The sequence below is a fragment of the Erithacus rubecula genome (assembly GCF_903797595.1).
Source record: "Erithacus rubecula genome assembly, chromosome: 1".
Lineage (NCBI taxonomy): Eukaryota > Metazoa > Chordata > Aves > Passeriformes > Muscicapidae > Erithacus > Erithacus rubecula.
In genome coordinates this window covers 72,046,187-72,068,510 of record NC_136658.1, presented here as the reverse complement: position 1 = coordinate 72,068,510, position 22,324 = coordinate 72,046,187, and the positions used below count along the sequence as shown (strand labels likewise).

Sequence of the window (22,324 nt, the reverse complement as noted above, 5' to 3'; positions counted from 1 at the left end):
ACTTAAAAAAATGGCCACTGTTAGTTACCTTCCAGAAATTATATGCTTTTCTTTTTAGTCTGTATAACACATCTAGTTGTCCCTTGTCACCTTTACAATAATTGTAAGCAACGTAGGGAGTGAAAAAAATTCATTTTTTCTTGGATGGCCTGAGTTGTCTGGAAATGTCTGTCTGTTCCCATCAATGATGAAGGAACCCAAGGCTGGGCTGCTGACATAGGTACCAGAGTTAAATACCTGAGGTTATGTGGAATGAGTCAGGAACTCACAGCACAAGCACACTACAGAAATGGCTATTTCTAGTTTCTTTCTGTGTTTTATTAAGAAGGCAGAAACAAATGCTTGAACTAATTTTATTAATAACGTGTCAAACTTTTTTACACAATATTACACTTTCAGCCTAATGTCTTAATGTCAAAAGCTATGTAACTGAGTCATGTCTTTTTGTGAACTGTAACAGGGTTGCTAACAAAGCCCTTAAGGTCAGCTATTTAGAACAATCTCTAACTTAAACAACTGCATTACCCTGCTACTTAAACATTATTGTCTTTTATGGACAGCAGGCAGAGTAAAATGTGTCCTCTTCATCCACCTAAACAACCTAACATGCCAGACCTTGTACTTGACCAGCACAGCATAGGCATTTTGCACTTTGTAGACCTTCAGCAATTTCTACTTTCTGATGATCTCCATTGGTCTTTCTCTCTCACAGATGCTAAAGACCTTCACATTTATCCAATACTACTCAGGAATAAAACACACTCAAATAATAAAAGCCATGATTTGATGTAATAAACAACATGGCAGATGACGTTCAGCTCTTAGATTTCTTTCTTCTCCTATTCATATGTATTCATCTTGGCTTTTCCCTGCATTCTGCAAAATCTTTCTTGTCAAGTCCTTGCCAGTTTGCAAGTGCCCACTGGCAAGTGAGACTATTCTCTCCATAACAAAAAAGTTTTCAATTTCTTGAAGTCTTTTCCTAAAATGTCTTATTTTTGTAAAATATCTCAAGAACCAACATATTTCAACCCTGAAGAATATGATCCTATTATTTATAGAAGAAAGCCAACTGTCTCTGCAAGGAGGACTTGTTGATAGTTTTGTGTAAACATTTCCCTTCCTCTTTGAAAAATACCCTAGAAGTTCAAATGCCAGCACTCAAAATTGAACCCTATATGACTTTCAAAATCAAAGTTACACTTTGTGAAACCACTGCCATATTAAACATCTCTCCTAATTTTTCTACTTTAGTCCTTGGAGTTGGAAAGTTGAGAAAGTAATATTCTCTGCTCAACTGACTATATATAGATCGGATCTCTTTGAAGGCACAAAAGTGAGTTTATATAATAAGCATTTGTTTTCTCATAAACTTTTTGTTTGACAATGGGTGCACGTAGTGATGGAGGCAATGGATGAAGACACTCTTTGCTATTTCAATCTTGATAGTTAAGGCTTACACTAAACCAAAAAAAGGGGTAAGGAAGGAAGAGATTTTTCTGCAGACATCTGGAAGAACTAAGAGAGGACAGATTGAAAGAATGGTCAGGCCCAAAGCCAAATTTTGCTTTGGCTGTCTTGCTTTATTGTTCAATAAACCCTCCATGGAGAGAGCCAGACAGTGGAAAAAATTTCACTTCAACAGCATGCAGAAGCTTCAGTGTCAGCACGTTCAAATGTGCCTCAGGTGAGAAGTCACTCTCATTTTAGGCCAGTTAAATCTAGCACAGGCATGGATTAGTTAGTTCTTGGACAGAAGAACAGACACTTTGGGATGTGGTCCTAAATCTACCCCAGGTTTGTAGAGAAGCTTCTCGGTACATTAGCAGGGACTCCTTCAAACCAACTTCTGCTGCTGCCAGTCTCAACAGAAGGGCTGTGCACTGCTGGTTAGGGGTTTGCACTACTGTTTTTCCTGTTTGAGGCAGATATCCCAGTAACATTTCTTATAATGGAGATGCAGAAAATGAATTGAAATGAGAGACTTCCATTGTACTTCATTAAGATAAGTACATTTCCCCTTTGAGTTAATTACTTCAATCAAGTGTTTGAAATAAAAAGACTCTGATCTTAGTTCATGAATAGTTTAAGCAGAACTGTGATGAGAGGGTTGTAACCTATGCGTAGCATATAGCATTTAAAGGTTAGTGATGCCTTCTGAGACATCATTAATTAATTACTGCTGAAATTAATTTCCCTTTACTTGGGCTTGGAGCCTCCAGAATTCAAAGTCTCTTTTAACACATAGAAATTGTAGTTGATGAAGTGAATTGTCTAACTTGCTTCTACATTTTCAATGCCTAGTGAAGTAATTCTTCTAAATGAAGCACACTATTTCCTTACCCAGCCACAGAAGCAGAGAGAGATGTCTCTGGAATGAACTCAGATGTCTTATCTTGAACAGACAGGATCTCCCTCTGTGCGTACCTCTGTCTGTTGACTGTATAAGGAATTTGTTCACATATTCTAGGAAAATTGTTTCACCACAACTAAATGCTGTATTAAGCAGATGTGTTCCCTGTGATTTAAGAACATTTTTTCCTAGCAGCACTAAGTACACCTTCCACAGGGACATCTACACTTCATTTAGTCCTGCTTGACCAATTGATTTTCTTCTATAAGAAGGTGACCTGAATGAGGGAAGGCTGTTGATATTGGCCACCTGGACTTTTGTAAAGCTTTTGACACCATTTCCCACAGCATTCCTCCTGGAGAAACTGGAAGGCCTGAATATAAATAATATATTCATGGCCTGAATATAGAATTTCTTCACCAAAAGGGTAGTCGAGAACAGGAATAGGATGCCCAGGGAAATGGTTGAGCCACCACCCCTGGAAGCATTTAAAAGACATCTACATATGACACTGAGGGACATGGTTTAGTGGTGGACTCAGCATTGCTGGGTTATCATTGGAATTAAAGTTGTTTTCCAACTGAAAGGATTCTATAACCAAGTAGAAGAAGACTTTGTATGTGTAGCAGATAATCTACTCATCTAATTCATACTTTTTAACAATCTGTGGATTTCTTATCTATAAACACAGAGACTTTTACATGATTTACAAAGCAAACATATGACCTGGTTTAGAGTACCTGACTCTTGCCTGGAAAAATGTTTATCAAATTTTTGAGTAGTATAGCTGAGAGTCTGCAGAAATGGGTCTTATGAAGATGTGGACCCAAACGTGTATATTTATCACTCCTCTCACTTATGCAATTCATAGACTAAACATATCTTCCTTTGGTGTCAAAAATGTCCAAATATTAGCAGAGTCTGGTTTTTGTGAGGTTTTGTTATTTTTTACATGGAGACTTCTGAGTGCACCTTTGCAGCCTTCTGACAAATATTCATATACACAGTGACTTGCTACACATGGCCACTCTGTTTTTGCTTATGTTCCAGGTGTGGGTTAATTTAAAACACAGAACAATTCTTAAAATGTTGTTTTTCCAAAGTCATTCCTACTTGGAGAGTCAGTAATTCATAGTTTTGCATCTGAAAGACTTTTAATGAGAAATTAGTTGTAATTAAACATTAAAACATTACTAAATACATAGCAACTTTTCATTTCAGTAATTTAAAATTATTTTCTCTAGGAATTGCTAAAATAGTTTTGAAAATCAATAATTCCTGCTTTCTATCATGTCTATACTGGTTTTTGTAATAATATGATATGGATGATATCAGCTACAAGAATATAATTGGCAAACATGTTAAAGTCTAAGTGGATTTAGAAATCACTGCAGACAAACAAAATCCTTTATTTCATTTAAATGAAGTGTTTAGATACTGACATGAAATAACAGGTTTGAAATGATTAAGCATGTTTTCATTGAAAATTTCACTGAATTTTTGACATTATTTTGAAACATTTTCATTTCATTGAGGCTGTATTTTGCATAGAAAATTAGGAAGAACTGATGATTCTTTTTTAAAAAGTCCTCTTTTGAGCAGAAGCAAACAGATGGTTTTTATCATCAAAACCAAACTATTTTTTTCATTCTACAGCATCACTTTCCTAGAAAACATGAATTGATCCCTGAAATCTGAATATCATATCATGGTATTTAATATTTAATTGAGTTTGAAACTGATTTCCCTGACACATTTTCCCTGAATTTTTTTCTAGTAAGGCCTGTACTCTTGTTAATTCTTTAAATACATCAAATTGTTAAATCCACTGCCTTTTTCATTCTGCCCTTTGCTAATACACATTCCACTGCTGCTCACAACTCAGAAAAACAAGTTCTGCTCCTGGGAAGAGAGAGTATCTAGAGGTTCAACTAGAGGTAATTGAGAAAGTTTTAGTTAAGCAGCTGCATGTCTAGTAAGCAGGGAGAGAAATTAAAATTTAGAAATGTTTTAATCATACCTTTAAAAAAGTTAATTCAAGACCAGGAAAACATCAGAAAACTTAGCTCTGGCTTCTTTAGATAGGTCTCAACATGACACATAACACTGGATGGTGGCTAGATAAACTACACATTTACTTTAGGTTTTTAAAGATAAAAGCAGAACAAAGCTTATTAAATCTTTCCAGACTGTTAACTTGAAATGTGGAGAATTTTACCTATTTACATCCTATTTACAGTATAAGGTATTCTAAATTTTCCAGAGATTTTGTATTTGTTGTGGGAGAGAAAGAGGATCAGCATAATTTAAGGATGGAAAAGATTTAAAAAAAAAAAAGAGAAAAGCAAATCAATTCCAAGCCATCCAGTGTTCATTCATTTGAGAAGTGAGAGAGAAAAGCTCAACAGTTACACACTTAAAAATTCCTATGTCTTCTGTGTTGATATGAGAATGTCTAATAACAAAGCAAAATGAGACAGTGCTACCAATAATTATAATCTCATCCTGGTACTGTATTTGAGCTTATACAGCTATAGCTTAAATGAAATGGGACATTTAGCATGAAGCAAAAATTATACAGAGATATAAACGACTAGTATAAGTATTTAAATTGCACTAATGAGGCTTACTGTGAAACCAGATGATATTGATTCAGCCTATTAATCTCCTCTTCTTTGTTTTCCATGTAAGAGAAAATTAGTAAGCATTGTAGCAAGTACTTTTTCACATTTTTGTAGTTATGTGCTTAACACCTAAACAGAACCAAAGCTAAAACTAAGTTAACTGAACAGTGAGAGAGACTGAGTTCTTGCTGTGATACCTCTGTTAAAAGCTCTGGATGTATATGAAAGAAAACACATTTTTCAATGAGTGGAAAAGATGACTATCTACTAATCAATAAAGAGAGCTACTATTCTCTTCTACTTAATTGCATTGCTGCACCACAGGTTGGCAATTAACTTGAACTCAGATTTGCTTGTCAACCACATACAGGCTTTGGAATTTGCCTGCTACATCCTTATGTAGAGCTGCAGTTAATTCAGATAACATTTTCATTTAGAAACCAGGGAAACTTATTTCTCACTGCTCATTGTGTGCTTAGAATCTACCACAATGAACTTGTGGCAGCCTTCATAAAACCAAACTCTCCCTTACTTCAGACAATATTAAACAGCAATGTCATTGGACAACACAATGTCTGTGCCCAATGCAGGGTGCCTGTGTGACTTCAGGAAACCTCTCTTGTTTGCTGCTGGTTGTAGCTCAGGCAACAGTAGGTGTCAGAAACAGACACCACGAGCTTCAGCAACATCTTCACTTACAGTCAAACAGCACCAGTGATTCAAAATGAACAGAAAAATGGCATCTTGGATGTTCTGTCCCATGCTATTCTACAAAATCCCATACTTGGGCAGATACTGTCCTGGTTCTGCTCCATAACTCTGAACAGATATTATCCACAGTCTTGCCAGACATTATCCTGCAAGGTAAGTTTGAGACTATACATCTTTCAACTTCATTAGTCATTAATAAAGAAGACTGATGATTTTACCAGGGAAGTGTCTCTGTTGATAATACATTGTAGGTTACCTCTGACCTGACTGCGTGGGCTGAGGATTGATATCACTGAGATGCCTTTTGACAGCACATGAATGAGAGTCACAGTATTGTGGCAAGTGTGAAAGGAATGGAAATGCAGAGATGAGCAACTTTCACTGTGGAGAACCTCAAATCCAACTGGCATAAAGTTCTTGGTTTGTGGAAGGCCCACTTCAGCAGCAAAGGGGAGAACATGGAGAGTTCTGAAGATGAATGCACTTTTTCAATTTCCACAAACACAGGGTGGGTGACACCAGGGGATTGCAGACCACTACACAAAGCTCTGCCTAATCATGTGAATTTCAAGGGAATTTCTCTGTTTATTACAAGGCATTTCTAGATCTACATCTCAAACATCATGTGATTTTGGAAAGCTCTCAATAACTCTGAGCTTGGTAGCTTTCTTTATTCATGTTTGTCAATTTTAATTTCTTTACACAATCAAAATTTTTCACCATCCACTTATTTGCTTCTACAGGTACCCTCAATATGCTGTTCCACACCATCCTGTGTCTTGAGATTAAACCAAGATATATTATCCAAAGCCTACTTCACTTCTTTATGAGACTTAGATCTAATGCTTCATGTTTGCTTGCTTAAAATGCCAAAAGGAGTTACTGATAACAATTTTTAGTATTATTTTCAACTTGAAAGGAAAAATGCAATACCTAACTTCAGAGGACCTAATCATAAAAAACAATGTAAAAGGACACACTTGTCATTATTTTGCCACTTATAGCTGCAATTTTTGGACTGAAACTGGACATTCTGGACAGCCAGACCTGATTTCTTATTTGTGGAGCTCTGACCTCAGCTTCAATATGGTGGTGCTAATAGCATGAATAAAGGTTGAGATGTTAGGGATGGGTTGTAAGATAAGCGGGGAAGACAATGCATTCTTATCTGTTTTGCTGCTTTGTTTTGGGGGAGTGCGTTTAAAGAAACAGAAATAATCATTGCTAAGTTTGGAGCAGTACCATCTGAAAATAATTTATGAAAGCAGTGAATATATTACCTAAAATATTGTACTATCAAGAGTTCCTGGCTGGATTCCAGTGCCCAAGCTTAAAGAATCTGCTGACCCTGGAGGCTGCTGGATTCAGCCAGAGTCTGTGTACCCTGTAACATCCTTGACACAAGAAATAGAAAGACCCTGATGATTTATTCTTATCATGACATATATGGACCAGGACAGCCAGAATCCAAGCAATTGTTATGCCTCAGGTAAGTTTCTTGATCTTAGAGCTGCACCTACCAGAATACTGTAGTAACAATCAGAAATAAAATAACTGAGCAGTTACAGAGGCTACTGCTCACTTCAGCAACCAGTAAGGAATACATTTTCGAACACATTTAGTAAACCTTGATTTTACTTCAGCGAGAATAAAATGGTAGGGACAGTGGGAAGTATTTACAGAAATGAAAAATGTGTGTAAAATATAAAAGATCCACTGATTTGGAATTGTTTCACTAAATCAGTACGGCCTAATGTTTTCTATTATGGAGAATAAATTATGTAATCAGCTATATTACTGCAACTTAATTAGGCACAGCAATCAGATGCAACTATAAAAAACATTTTACTCTACATATGCCTATCACTGTCTCTATCTCAAATTAAGTAAATTCAAGCTTTGTGTTCAGGTTTAAAACAAACAAACAAACAATAAGACATCAGAATTTTATTTCAATGCATGAATCCTTGCAAAAACAGATGTCCGAGATTCTTAAATGACTATAAGACAGGATTGGCATTTCAATAAACAGTAAATACTGGTTGTTAAATCCAGCAAAGTATGATCTGAAAATAATTTATGAAGGCAGTAAATATGTTGCCTGAAACATTATACTATAAAATATAAAGTAATACATTTCCCAAAGGAAAAAATGCTTATTAGAAGACTTATGAAGTCAGAGACCAATTGAGGTTTTCTTCCATCAGTAATTCAGTAGTTCCCTACCTCCATGGTAGCTTCTTAGGATGATTAAATTGTATTTCAAATGAACAAAAGAATCATTAAATGTTTGGTTATTATTTCTTCAACCCTTTCTCACATACTTAAAAACACATTTACTATTATATTTTGCAGAACCAAGATTTAGCAGAGATAGACAAACTAGCTCAATTTAACACAGAGGTTTATTAAGCATTTGCTCTAGCAAATATGAACAAATACTATACACTTACATTTGCCTTGCCTATAAATTTCCATAGTTCAGCTTGGAATGTACTGTTTCCTAATAAGATAATACAACATATTCTGACATGATGATGTGCAGGGATTAGGTGAAGGTTTGGAAGTATCATGGAAACTGTTTTCCTAACTCATTTTTGTATCTTGCTTCTTTTGCATGCACAGAAGAACCAGAGTACTTTTGACAAGATATGCAGACATCCTGTGACATTGGTGAAGCAAATGTATTCGTTTTTAACTGCCATGGACACCAATACCCAGGTATTTCCATTTTAAATGCTTTGTGAAAGAAATCTGAATGTCAACATTTCTGGGAGTCATGCATGGCTATTAAACTTCTGTTTCAGTATCTATAATACCTACTTTATGAAGAAACCTCTCTACAGATTTAGAGAATTTAAATTTAAAGTATGCTTTATATATTTCTCACCCTATTACTGAAGAGGACTTCAGAGCACAACTACTGAAGACTACATCTATTCAGGCATAAGAAAAAAAGAAGTTTCACAGAATCTGTACTAGAAGAGAACATTTTAAATTCTGATACTATCAAACTGTAACAACTATTCAAATTCATCTAATTAAACCTATAAAAAGAGCAGAAAACTAGTAGAACAAAAAAAAAGATAAGCAGACATTTGTCTCAGTTAAAAGGATGTATTTCAGGCTCTTATCTATCACATTGCTACTACTGAATACGCTTAAATATTCTCCAGCACACTCACCTCTTTTTGACGGTACTTAATTGCCAGTTTCAATCTTGCAAGATCATTACCACTTTGTTCTTCTATCAAGCTATTATCATCTCTGTAATTAAGAATAATTTCCAATTCCCTGGAACTCCGTGTCTGATCCAGGAGATCTTTTGCAAATTGCTTGCATTGCCGTGACAGTTCCTCATACTCCGACTTAAACTCGTTTTCGACTTTGCTGAGCTCCTGCAGCTCCCAGCTCAGCTGAAAAGCGGTCAGGAAAGGATCCTCACTGGACAAAGCAATCAGTGATGGGCTGGCCAGAGCCTTGTAGATATTGAGTCTGGACCGGGAGTGGCGGAGGCTGTCCACGTCTGAGCTGGAGACGCACTCGACGCAGTTACAGCGCACCTCGTGCGGCCGCGGCACCGACACCCCTTTCTGCACAAGCAGCTTTATGATCTCGTAATTGTTGGTGTGGGCAGCCAGAATAATAGGTGTGATATCCGGCGTGAATTCTGAAAACTGCTTGTCCAGAAGCACTGGTGGCACCTGTGAAAGAAGGCAAACACCCTTACAGGCCTCCTCGTTGAACAAGACTTACAGAAAATTAAGCTAAAAATGGTTTACCAGTTAATGCACTTACTGATGGATCTTCATTTCTGTCCAGAGCTGAAGGAAACTCTTTAAATATAACAATTCAATTAACTAAGATAGTGTCTTTCCAGTAAATGAATTGCTATAAACAGGGTGTGATTTCTCATAGAACTAGTTTATATGCAAACAACCCATGGACAATGATTTATTAGAGCAAATTATTAGATAAACAAAGGCAAGTTAGACACAAATGCTTCTCCCAAGTCCCTTGAAGTGAGCAAGATGGAATTTTTTTCTTGCCTCTCACTGGTTTATCTCAGATTCATAGGGAAGAAAGAATCATGGTGGGCATAACTATGAATCTGTGAAGGAAGCAATGACCAGGACACAGGCAAGTTAGATTTAGAAAATAAAGTGGTCAAGTAAATGAGAAAAAAATATGTGTTTTCTTAAAGAGAATGATGAAATTAAGGTTGTGTAGAGAAACAAAGATAATTGCTGCAAGGTGCTTAATGTCTTAAGGCCCAGTTCTACATCCACCTGCACAAAGAAAAATATTCTGTTTATAGGAAACAGGGGAGTTAGTATAAGAAACAGAGACAATTTTAAAAGCCTCTTTTGAAATGTATTTCTGTTTGTCAGTCTTCTTTATCAGAACACTGTAAGGTTTCTCATTTTAACCTTGTTTCTTTATTTTACATACCAGGCTCTAAAGTCTTTCCCAGGTAAAGAGAATTTGTATGAATAGTATGATTAAGAATGTAAGTGCAATTAGTCAATGTCAATCAAAAGAATTATATTGGCATCATCACTTGCAGACTGCCTTTGGTCCACAGCTCAATAACCAAGAACAAAATTCAATCCACAGAGCACCACAGAGAGGTGCTCTGAGTGAAGCTCTTTCAGGAGGAAGAAAAAAGGAAAACATTTGACTCAAAGTTATCTGAAGGCTAGAGAAATAAATGGCCATCACAGGGAGGAAAAAAATTTTGATGCAAGTCTCACAGCAGCACCGTGGCCTCACTGTCAGGTGGAAAAAACACAAGCAGAGTGGGGTTGGAAAGTCAAGACTGGAGATCTGGCATTCAGGACTGTGATCACACATCCCTATGGAAGCAAAACCTGCCTGGCCATAGTGTATTGCTGACCTTAGGTAGCTGTGCCAGATTCTCAGAAGGCATGTAGAGTCAACAGGCAGAAATCCCTTTCCTCCCTTCTCATGTACTCAGACATGCATGACTGGCCTGGCACTGAGCCAGGCTGGCACTGAGTTTGTTTTACACAGGACTGTGTGCTGAGTGAGCTGGCACTCCCAGCCTCACAATCCCGTGCAGAGGGTGCAGCTGTCCTCACAGGTGGATGTTCACAACCAGTGCTTCTGAGCCAAGCAGCTTCCCTCCTGCTTTCTTTCTTCTGAGGTACAAACATAATGGTGTAGCATGTGCAGAGAAGCATGGTTAAATATCACTCATGAGGTAAGGAACCCAGCTAAGAATATACTAATGAGAATATATGGATGGATGAGAATGTATGGATGGAGGGAACACTTGGGAACAAGAACAAACAGAAGCTCTGTGTGCTGTGCCTGGTCTCAGGCCAAAAGCCACAACTCTGGACATATAGCTTCCCAGAGGACTCTGTGGCTCTGCCCACACTGCTGTCAGGTCTCTTTCAGGGTACATCTGTCACCTCCTGGCTGGACACTGCACAGAGCTCACCTGGGGACACCCAGGTGCCCAGACCTGTCATAATTCCTGTCCAGTGTGAACTGGGCTTGAAACCCATATATGTTTTCTCTCCTGTCTTTGGTGTCAGTAGGGAAAGTGAAACCTGTTTCCATCCCCAATTCTCACAGGTTACTGCACTCTTAGATTTGTCTTTTCTTTTACTTACATATTACATAGGGGGGAAAAAAGAACACTGTGCATACAAACATTTTTCATGCTCTCTAAATTGCAGCTCTAGTCAGTGCTTTTGAGACTAGAAGGGCACAAAAATAGTGGTATATATTCAAATTTGCATTAGTAGAAATGAGATTTTGGGCTATCACAGAGCTGAAAAAGGTTTACAGAGAGGCATGTGCTAGGTTCTGACAGTGTCTGCTATAAGCAGTGAGACTCCCCCTTGGCCTCAGATTCAGGGTACCAGGAAGGAAAGGACAGAGCTGCAAGGGCAGAAAACTCAAGGTCAGAAAGCTGCAATTTCAAAATCACTGACTGTTCAGAGTATAACTCTGTCACTTCACATGTTGCTAGTTCTGTACTTTCTGACAGTAGTAAAGTAACATTTGCTTCAAGCCCTGCCAGAACTGAAGTCTATTTTAAACATATCATCAGCTACAAGCTCTGAAAAATTAAGACTCAGCTTCAAAAGACGTGGCGTTCCAGTGACTGACTTGTACATGGGGTCCACTTGCTTGCAAGCTGCTTGATTTTTCTCATTGCTTATCAAAACCTTTCATCTTAAGCTAATTCAGATTCAAGGCTAGTGCACACATTTTGTAATTTATCACACTGGATTTTACCCAAATATGGAAGTATTTATGAAATCTTTTCAGCCTTAACTTACAGAAAAATTTAAACTTAAAGGGCAAACCTGAAGACTTCAACTACATCATGACTTTAACCCCTGATCCTTTACCTTCTATTTTAAGATTTTGTACTAATTTAAACGAAAGAGAGACTATCAAAGTAATAAGGTCAAATTATTCCCTCATCTGAAGTAAATGAAGTACTTCTCTTTGAAGTACTGAGCGCTCTCATGGCATTCAGAGAATTTCAATATCTTACAGCTGACCCGGAGTAGTTGCTCTTAAGTTATCAGACTTACAATGAATTTTATTTTGAAACTACTAAAAATAATTCTCTTTAAAGAGAACCAAACTAAATAACCAGCACACACTAACATCAGCCACACATTTGAAAGCCTTGACAGAACACTCAAAGAAAATATTCGAGTCTTCCTTAAATGCTGGAGGATGGAAAGATGCTAGGTCTTACAGTCACTAACTGGGACTGACTTCCCAAGGCTCAGCAGTAGTGTAACTATATTATACATTTTGGAGTTAGCGTGCCAAGTTTGAGGCTGCTTAAACTTGGCAAAGTCAAATAATTTTTGCCTTCTTACATTTTTTGAAGAATGTCAACTTCAACAGTATTTACAGGGCTGAACAAAGAGGTTTGGTGACTATGTGCATTTGTTATGAATGTCTATGTGATTAGTGGACAAAAGAAAACAAAACACAAAATAAAGGATCTTAAAGTGTGAACACTTCAGTGCTCAAGGGCAAGAGGCTTTTTTGTTGCATTTCTTTTCCCTGCACTCAGTCTAAGTGGGAATGAATTAGTCTGGTTTGGACATCTACAAATTATTTTAGATACCAAGTGGAATGGTCCTCTTCAATGTGTTTATATTCTCTGTATTGTCTGTGTGAAGACAAGCTCCTTTGCTATGGCAGGAAGAGAAATCTAGGTTAAATTAATGCCTGTTAGGTCCGAGATGTTTTCCTGTCCCCATGACATCAAAGGAGAGACTGATTGTTGATAATCTCTTACACATCCAGGAAACAGAAAATACAACAGTCAGCTCGGAAAAGGAAGAATGTAAACCCCATGTGTGTCCTTTTCTCCATCTAGATTTCTCATTACTGCAATATCTCAACAGAGACCACTTACCTGCTGTTTAAGGGCAAGAGGTCAGAATCTATGGAACTCTATTTCCTCAAGCAACCAGAAAGGTTCTCTGGCTTTTGTCCTTGTTTGTTTATTTGCAATTATTTTGTCTTTTGTTTGTAAACAAAAGCAAATCCCACTTGGTTTTGGGCAGTTAGGGGAATAAAGTTCTGAGTCATGTCCATCATGACAGCATTATTGGAGGAAAAAACCTAAAGCAAAGGCAAAAAGCGAATATATGACAGATAAGATGAATACATATGTCATCCAGTACCAAGTTATATAAAGAAGTTTTTCTTATAAAAGTGTGTCATCAAAGTCTCAGCTGCTTTATCACTATTTTTCTATAGCTGTCATCAGTCAAACACCTTGAAAATGCCTAACTCTACATTTTTGTACAGCCCACAGCACATGAGTTATCCCTATGCACACAGTTCCATGCTTTTCATTCTGGTATGCTGAGTTCTTTTCTTCTTAGTTTTGCTATTATTTTATCATTATTGTATCACCTGAAATACATCCTCATTAACACAGATTTATCCTGGAAAGGGTTAAAAAAAAATCCTCCTATCACAACTCCTTCACCATGGGCTAAGACATCCAGATATATTGAATAACTTAGACATATCATTCAAGGTGACTTCAAATCAGTTATCACAGTCCTGAGACTCATGTTGAAACCATCCTCACAAGACCACACACAGCAGGACTGCACTGGTGTCTCCTGACTGTCTGAAAGTGCTTTTCCCCATCCCAGGGTGCTCACTGTGCCTTGTACACCGGGCACACTGTGTGGCCATCAGGGATGTAAGGCAGGCAAGGATGGAAGTGGCCAAGCTGAGCTCAGGGACAGCATCATTTTCGAGCAGGGTGTGTGACACCAGCCAGGCAACACCCACCTGGCACAATGTCATTGTCTGCTCTCCAGGGGCAGCTTCCCTGGCCTCCCTGCAAAGGCTTCTACTTGTTCATTGTCCTTGCACTCATTACATTTCCTAAAGGCAAGTTCCACACTCTTAATCTGCTATTGAAGTATTATCTTTCACTGGGTAATATTCTACCTTCATTCTTCATTATTTTCTTGTTTTTGTAGGAAATAGACACATAACAGACAAAGAAAACAAGGGGTTTAGGCACTGTAACATGACTAATAACAGTCTGAGGAATAAATTTTAATGTTTTAGCAATATTGTAACTTCTTAAGAATGCATACTTTCATAATATTTAATTACAAATTATGTCCTTTAACATTTTCATACCCACATCAGTGCTGGGAAGGTGTTTAATGCTTGTCATCCATATATTTTTTCTCTGGAGAATAATGTAATTCCAATTATGAATTAAAGTCAGCTAGGTATAGCAAAAAAAATCAAACCAAACCAACCAAACAAACAAACAAACAAAAAAACCTCCAAAAAAAACCCCCAAACCAAAACAAACAAACCCCCCCCCCCAAAAAAAAAAATATTTAAAAATAGTAATAATTAAAAATCAGGCTTTTTTTGTGCTGACATTTTTTACCAAAGTACTCCAGATCACTTTTTTTGGTTGTTTATCTTGAAAAGTTTCTTTATTCAAATATTTCCCTATAATCTAACAATAAGATGGGCCAATCCCACATTTTTTCCAGATTCAATTATTGTCATTATCCTATATGATTATAACAATTCTAACTATTAATTTTTTAAAATATCCCTAATATTTTCTGGTGAAAATATTATATTTCATTTCATGCAGGAAAGATGTCTAGCAGAGAGGAGCTCTGACAAGCAACCTAAAATATATATCCAATTTATATAGCTGAAATTAGGTAAGGTAAACATTCCCCTTTCCATAGAACTCAGTATAATTTATTCTTCAGACACAAGCCATGTGCTAACTAGCTCAAAACTTGATTACTGTGCTGTCTCATGCTGGTACTGACCCTCAGCTAGCCATGGCTTGGGTCTCTTAACTTTCACTACTGGGATACAGGACACGTATTTTTCAAATGTACTGCATTCATCATTTTAGCCAGCTCTCCAGGATGTGTGAAAAGAGACTTAAAGCTCAATGTGTTACCTTAGGAGCTTGCTTTTAGTCTGTCTCCTAATGGTAAGGGGGGAAAGGCCACATTATTGCCTCTGTGTAAGCCCTTCTCAATGTACATCACATGTCATAATGTATTTCCAAGGCTCAGGCCTAAATGCCCTCATTTGGTGCTAATATGAACCACTGTTAGCAAAGGATATCTTCCCCCCACTTAAAATAATGTTTTATGTAATATCATGTCCATTTATTTTGCTGAAAATTTGCTTTCAGCTTTGCTGGGGCATGACTGGAACAGGGATGTTTGTAGTAATACAGAAACCCTGTGTTTAAGGAGGCTTCAGTGCTTGCCTTTTGACAAGTCTGTGAATTTTGAAAAGTTAAATTTACAAGTCTGAGTTATTTTCATCCATTTTTGTCCAAGCACAAGATGACTTTTCAAAACCTTGGATGTGTTTTGTTTTGGTTTTTTTTTAATCTGACACACTTAACCTACCCCAAGTTGTCTAATAATAAGCTTTCTAATGCTTGTTCATGCTCATCTTATTACAGAACCAATTTGTGTGTCATAAAAGTCACATCATGGACTGATCACTTCCAGTCTCCATGACAGCCACATTGCACAAAAAGCATTAATGTAACACATTAAGTAAAAGAATTTGACCAATCTGTTCCTTAAGATCTGCAGTGGTGGGTGGATATGTCACACCATTTCCTCACTATGTTTCTGATACTTCATAAGCTTTACCTTTGTGCAGTTTAAGCCCACAAATTCTTGTTCTACAAAATGTGAATATAGAGAATACTTTATTTCTTTGTTTATTTTCTGTTTTCTAATTTTTCATTCAGGCTTTTCTTATAGGGGCTGGAACAAGATGCCCTTAAGGTCCCTTCCAGCCCAGACCATTTTCTGATTCTACAATTCTATGGTCTGTGCTCATTCTGATGTCATCAGATGCAATACTGACTTTTGAACAGCAATATGGTATTGTCCAGTCTTTTTATGTTAGTCTTGTTTTTATATTCCCTGCAGAACTGTTATCTTAATTGTTTCCAATTCAAATACATACTTGGTTGATTATTTCTGCTCCACTTAGAACCTTACATTTTTTATTACTGAATTCTTTCATTTTTCATAGAAATAATTTCTTGCTTGTCAAAACCTGAATTCTACCTGTGTCCTGAAACAGCCTTGAGATCTCCCCACATTGTCAGTTATCTACAGAATTAACAGGCCCTCTATTTCATCTAAATGTCATTAGTGATTGCACTGATAGGGACAGACCCCTGCAGGACTGCTCATTTCACCCTCTGTTGAATTCATATGTCCTGTTTCACCCAGTACTGCTGGCAACTCCCGAGAGTGTGGTGTTCTTAGACTGCATTTTGAGTGACAGTTCATGAAATCTTACAAATCTTGAGCTGTATGATATGTACTGCTTTTCCCCAACATACAGAGCTTGCTGTCTCGTGATGAATGATAATTATATTGTTATGACAAACTTTGTTCCTGACAAATCTATTCTATTCATATCTATATTTTCTTCTGGGTACCTACAAGCAGAATGTTTGACTATTTTCTTCAGGATAGTCCCTGCTGTAAAAAACTATAGATTTACTTTATTTGAAAAAAAGAGAATATGGAATGGAAAGGAAATGTTGTAGAACTAATTTATAACAGTTTCCAGACAGAAGTAGAGGAAAATATATTGGATTTGATAGGTTTAGGACATGAATTTCATTAATTTGTTGGGTGGAACTGATATCAAAGATTTCAGTGCTTTATTTCTCTCTCTCTCTGTTTGTTGTTGTTGTTGTTGTTTTGTTTTGTTTTGTTTTATTTCTCCTCCCTGTATCTCTGAAAGAACTCTGATCCAAAATACTCCCTGTACACAAAACATCTTATTTCCAATTAATATTTCCTGTGAATGAATGGATGTGCTATTTCATCAGTCAATGCCAGTAGCTTGAGCAAGAGTGGGAAATTGCTTAAAAATAGACACTCAATAGAAAACTGCCAGGATATACAGAATTTGTTTTAAGCTATGAAACTAACACTTGCCCTCTCCACAGTTTTTAAACAAGTAGAGTTTTTCTAGTAGGAGTTCTGGGCATTGCTTGACTGCTTATAATGAGGAGTGGCAGCAAAATTTGTTTTCACTCAAGAGACAGTGAAAGAAGAAAAGTAAAATGGTTTGGAAAAACCATGAAAGCTGAGAAAGAAGAAAGATCTTGTTATGGAAAGGATTAAAGAGGAAGTTGAATTACTTATTTCCATCATGTTATAATTCATACATACCTCTGTCAGAGTTTGGATGATGAGTAAAGCCAATAGTGAAATTTCCTGAATATTCAAAGTAGATCTAGGGGGAACCTTTCCATCTTTTTTAAACAGATACAGAGATAATTTTCCCAAAAACAGAATGGTTCATTAAGACAAAATCATTTTAATGAAGCTTAGGTCTGATAGTCCATTTCCTGAGAAACTGTGTCTCCGGTCTGATTAGTAAAATGTGGAAAAGCTGTTGCTTTTCCCTGCTCATTTTTCTTGTCCCAAAATGTCTCCAGTAGTCAGCTGGAGAGGTGGAAAGAAAATGGTGTGCTTCAATAATGAGGTTTTCAGAGAAATGTCAGAATAAAGGAGTTCTTAGAATCTTAGCAGTATCTTTTGTTTACCCTGAGCTTCTTGGATCTAGAAACAAGAAAATCTGTCCCACTGGCTACAGAATTATAGAGATGGTTTTTGAAAAGGAGCTTTTGCAGAAAAGACAATAATAGATTGGTGGCCTCCCTTGGTATTAATAAACTGTTTAGGAGATACAAGTGTCTCAGAGGGTGGGAATTAGCTAAAATTCTTTGCAGCTGATTGCAATTATTTAACATTGCAAAGTAATTTGTGATATCTTCATGACTGGGAAAATTAAAAGGGTTATACTCCCAAACTAAGTGGGAAACAGGCAAATTTGAAACACTTACAGAAACTTACAGAAAAGTGTTTTCTCTATTTTAAAAATATTAAGAGAAAGAAATACAAAAGGTTATGGCAGAGACAAAGAAACCTATATCTTCAAAGGATGCAGTAAGTTGTTTCATAAGTACATTATTCCCAGTATGTTATTCAGTGGTTTGTTATTTAGAAAATGCTCTACATTTTGAACCATACTGTAAATTTCCCATATTTCACAGATGCAATAAAGAACATTTTTCTTGAAGTATACAGAGGAGACCAAGGCTCACAGAACTATGCAAGGCTATGCTGGGAATGAAAGATTTATTTGAGAGTCAAAGGATTGAAAAGTGAATGGTTGACGATATTCTCAGCTGGGTTTAATTCCTTAACAATAGACACGTTAAGATCCTCCTTGCATACAAGAATCAGTTGAACAATCCTCCTGCTTATGAGGTCTTGGAAACATGCAAGTAAACAAGAAAATATTGCTAGAAATAAAAAATATTCCCTTTGAATTCCCACTGCAAAGAGATCAAAGGAGAAATGGTAGAGACATGCATTATTATAACCTGCCCTACACAGTGAGAGACCAGGGGCAGGAGACTTAGAGGTGTTTAAGTGTACATTGCTAGAAGGAAGCCTTTGAAACTGATGTCAAGGGGAATGGATTGGTTCAAACCTCTTAATATTCCTTGTTTCAAGTTAGGCTTATCTTAGTATTGTATTCCTCTGAAGTTCACCAATTGATTGGATCTTGACCTGTACAGATCTTACACGTGTGGTGCATCCATGCATAAAGAGGTATTCATAATGCGCTTTAGGATATGGAAATGTTTTGTTTTCTTTGAGTGTATGTAAATATATTTTTACAAATTCAGGACATGGTAGTAAGCAGAGACTTAATAAACAAAGGTCTAAATGAAAAAGGAGCAGGGAAGAGAAATTTAATCTCATCAGCCAGATTGCTGTAGTAGTAGTAAATGTCATAAACAAGTTGCTAGCTAATAAAATGGTGGCAAACATTTTTGCACTTTCTGCAAGTGTTCAGCTGTATCTCAGCAGCACATAATATGAAAAGTTACATTTTGAGGGTAGATATTTCAGGTTTATTTTTTATTTTTTATTTTTTCCTCTGCCAGAAGGCCTCATACACTGTGACAAACCTGCAAACTTAGATAAGATTTTATTACCAACCCTCAGTAGTGTTTTAATAGCTTTGAGTTGAAGGGGGAACTAATTTTGCCTTCTGCCAATCTGTGGTGAAGATAAGGAAGATATGGATCCTGGTACAGGCACAAAGTAGAATTAAAACACTTCTGTCAATGCAGTATGTGACATACATATCCTCTATTCAGAAAAGTCAGTAAATTGACAAGCTAAATTGGTAGCCTCCCAGGACAAATAAGCCCCTGTTATCACATTAATGTGCTTTGTCAGTCAGTCCATTGTGACTTTTAAATTTGTTGGACTGCTCCAGCTGGGTGTTAACATCAAGGAATATTAGAAACACTAAATTCCTGCAAGTTTCCCAAAAGATACGGATGTTTGAGATCTGAAGAAAATTTTGGAGTCTGAGTGCAGCTATGTTACTAGACACCAGAGAATTCATACAAAAACGATACTTTGAGAGTGTATCAGTCTCTTCAAAAGCTTTGATCATTGCTCATAACATCAAAAAGAGGAAATTCAATCCTGATGGTGGAAATCAGCTTTCATAAATTTCACTTCTCACTAAGAAATTTGTCAAGAGATGCCCTGTGACACAAGGGAAGATAACAGTGGGGTGTGGAAGACCATATATGAACAAGCTTCTTGACAGTGGTGTGTTTTAAATTTTCCTAGGGTTTTCCCATGGCTGAAGGTTTGTAAAGTAATTTTTTTTATAGATTGTTATGTATGATTGCGTGCTTGACTCTCAAAGTTTTTTAAAAGTCTGTCAAATTCTACTCTTGCATTATTTAAGAAGTGGAACCACAAGAAAATTCAAGGCAACTCCATTTGAGCACAGTGGCTCCTCATAGATAGAACCTTAAAATGGTGGCTCTTTGAAAATATTTTTCAGTGGTCCAATGTTCAGTGGACTGCTTGGATTGCCTGGAGGTTTGTGCCCATCATAAACTGCTTTGCCTTGTGCTTCTTTCAACTGTAGGTGGTCCTGTTACGGAAATATTTTCTGCGTTTTTGCACTGGGCACTCTAAGAAAGAGGATATGTTGCAGAAGAATGTACAGGAGTGTATTTATCTTCAGTTTAAACACCTAACGATAGCTCTATATCTGAATTATGTTTTTAAGTTCCTATTATACCCAGGAAAATTTAGGGCTCATCTCAGTTGCCCACAGGTTCTGTGACATAACTGCAAGGCCACAATACATGTCTCACAGATATTCTAAGATGCTCAAATTTCACTTACCCACTACATGTGAGCTACTGAGCTGGGTCCCTGGTTGATGTAGTGAGAGGAGTCCAGAGAAGTCTTAGTTTACAGTAGACACTTGTATTTGGCCAGTAAATCCTCTTGCTCATCACTGACCTTACTCAGCTGATTTACTGACTTAGCTATCTGGCTTATATGTGAGCAGTAAATGGACTGAGTCAAACAGTATTTTACTGCTTAAGACACTCTAGAGAATGAGAGAGATATACACAGACATGACATGAGACCTTCTGGAGGGTCTCCCTCGTTTGCAGGGCAGGCAGGGGACAGGGAGGACACATCCCTGCACAGACTCTGAGCTCCACTGCTGCCTTGCCTTCTGCTTCAGGAATCTGAATGGGGGGCTGATTTCCACACCCTTACATCTGTATACATATATTTATATATACCATATATTTATACAGAGCACAGATCTCTAGCAAGGGCCAGAACATTAACTGATCCCTGAGAAGCAGCTCTAAGCAGAAAATATACTGGTTTGTTTATATTGCTCCTTTAATGCTTATAAAATTGTTATCTTCCTCACTCGCATTGCCAAGCATACAAATATCTGCCAATGGGGATTTCTAGACCTTAGAAAACATGACTACCTCAACCAAAAAAGGTTCTGTTTGTTGAACTTCTCACTCTTCACAGATTTATACTATTGGCCTCAAAGCTTATTCCTAATCTGTTTTCAGGCACTGAAAGACGGTTAAAATCTTTGGATAAACTATCTTTGCAGTTGATGAGTTGTCAGGAAGTGAAGGCAGGTAGGTTTGGCAAAAAGGATGCCAGCCATGGAGGCTTGTGAAGATGACAGTACAGGACCACTGAGTGCAGAAGGCAGAATCTTGCACATCTTCTTTTTAAATTTGAATGCTGTCCCTATTCTGATTGTAAGTTTGGCTGAGTACTGTAAGGAATGGCTAAAAAACATGAAAAGAAGGGAAAAGAAATCAGCAAAGAAAATGTGACTTCTTGAAGAGAAATCTGACTTTTAAGCAGACCTTATTTCTAATTAACTTTCTGGAGATTTGGAATTTTTTTTTTTTTTCCTAAAGGGATTGATTTATTCTAGACCTGCAAATATTTTTTATGATCTGCACTCACCTCCTCATGGTAGGGAAATACTTTCACTTCTAGCATGAGCTTAAAACAAGAAATATGAAAATATCAGCAAAATAGTCACAGCAAAACTTAATATTTCTGAATCTGTTACACTTGAAGTTTAGGTGGAAGTTTGGTTCAGTAGTTGCCTTTAAAATAAATCTGTATTTGTCATCACCAAAATTTTCTGGATTTCTGCAAACTGCTAAACCAGAGGATTAGATTCATAGCTGGGAAAAGTCATCCTCAGCAACACTACCTTCCAAAAATCTATCTATAAGGATCCTGATAGTCAGAATTTTTCTTTATGTTGCCAATAAAAAAATGGCTCATCAATTTTTAGAGGTCAAGAAACTGTCAAATTTCCCCATATTTTGGCATTCATATTTTGCTACTGCTTCAAGTGTGGAATATAATGATTTAGCATTTGTTACAAGGTGCATATTGTAGAACACATTGCCTACCTCAATACTGAAATTGCTAGCAGCTCTGTTTGATGGCACAGGCATACCAGCTTCTGGAGTTTCTCTTTAGTAATTGTCACAGGTTTTTCTATTCATCCACCCACCTTAGCTGTGATCCATATAAACACAGACAGTTTGGATTTATTGCCAAGATATAATGACACCTATGTGAAGCTTTATTGAACTTGAAAACAGACAGCAACCTTCTAAAAACACAAGAACAATGCTCCTGTAAATTCTTATCTCCAT

The 22,324-nt window shown here is 37.0% G+C and overlaps 1 protein-coding gene across 1 annotated transcript in view; it reads right to left on the bottom strand.

The window, feature by feature from the left end:
• TRPC4 (transient receptor potential cation channel subfamily C member 4) overlaps positions 1 to 22,324 on the bottom strand; it is a 130,509-nt gene that overhangs the window by 52,070 nt on the left and 56,115 nt on the right. The window contains 1 exon segment of the mRNA XM_079314892.1: positions 8,874 to 9,392. Within this exon segment, the coding sequence (XP_079171018.1) occupies positions 8,874 to 9,392 (519 nt within the window).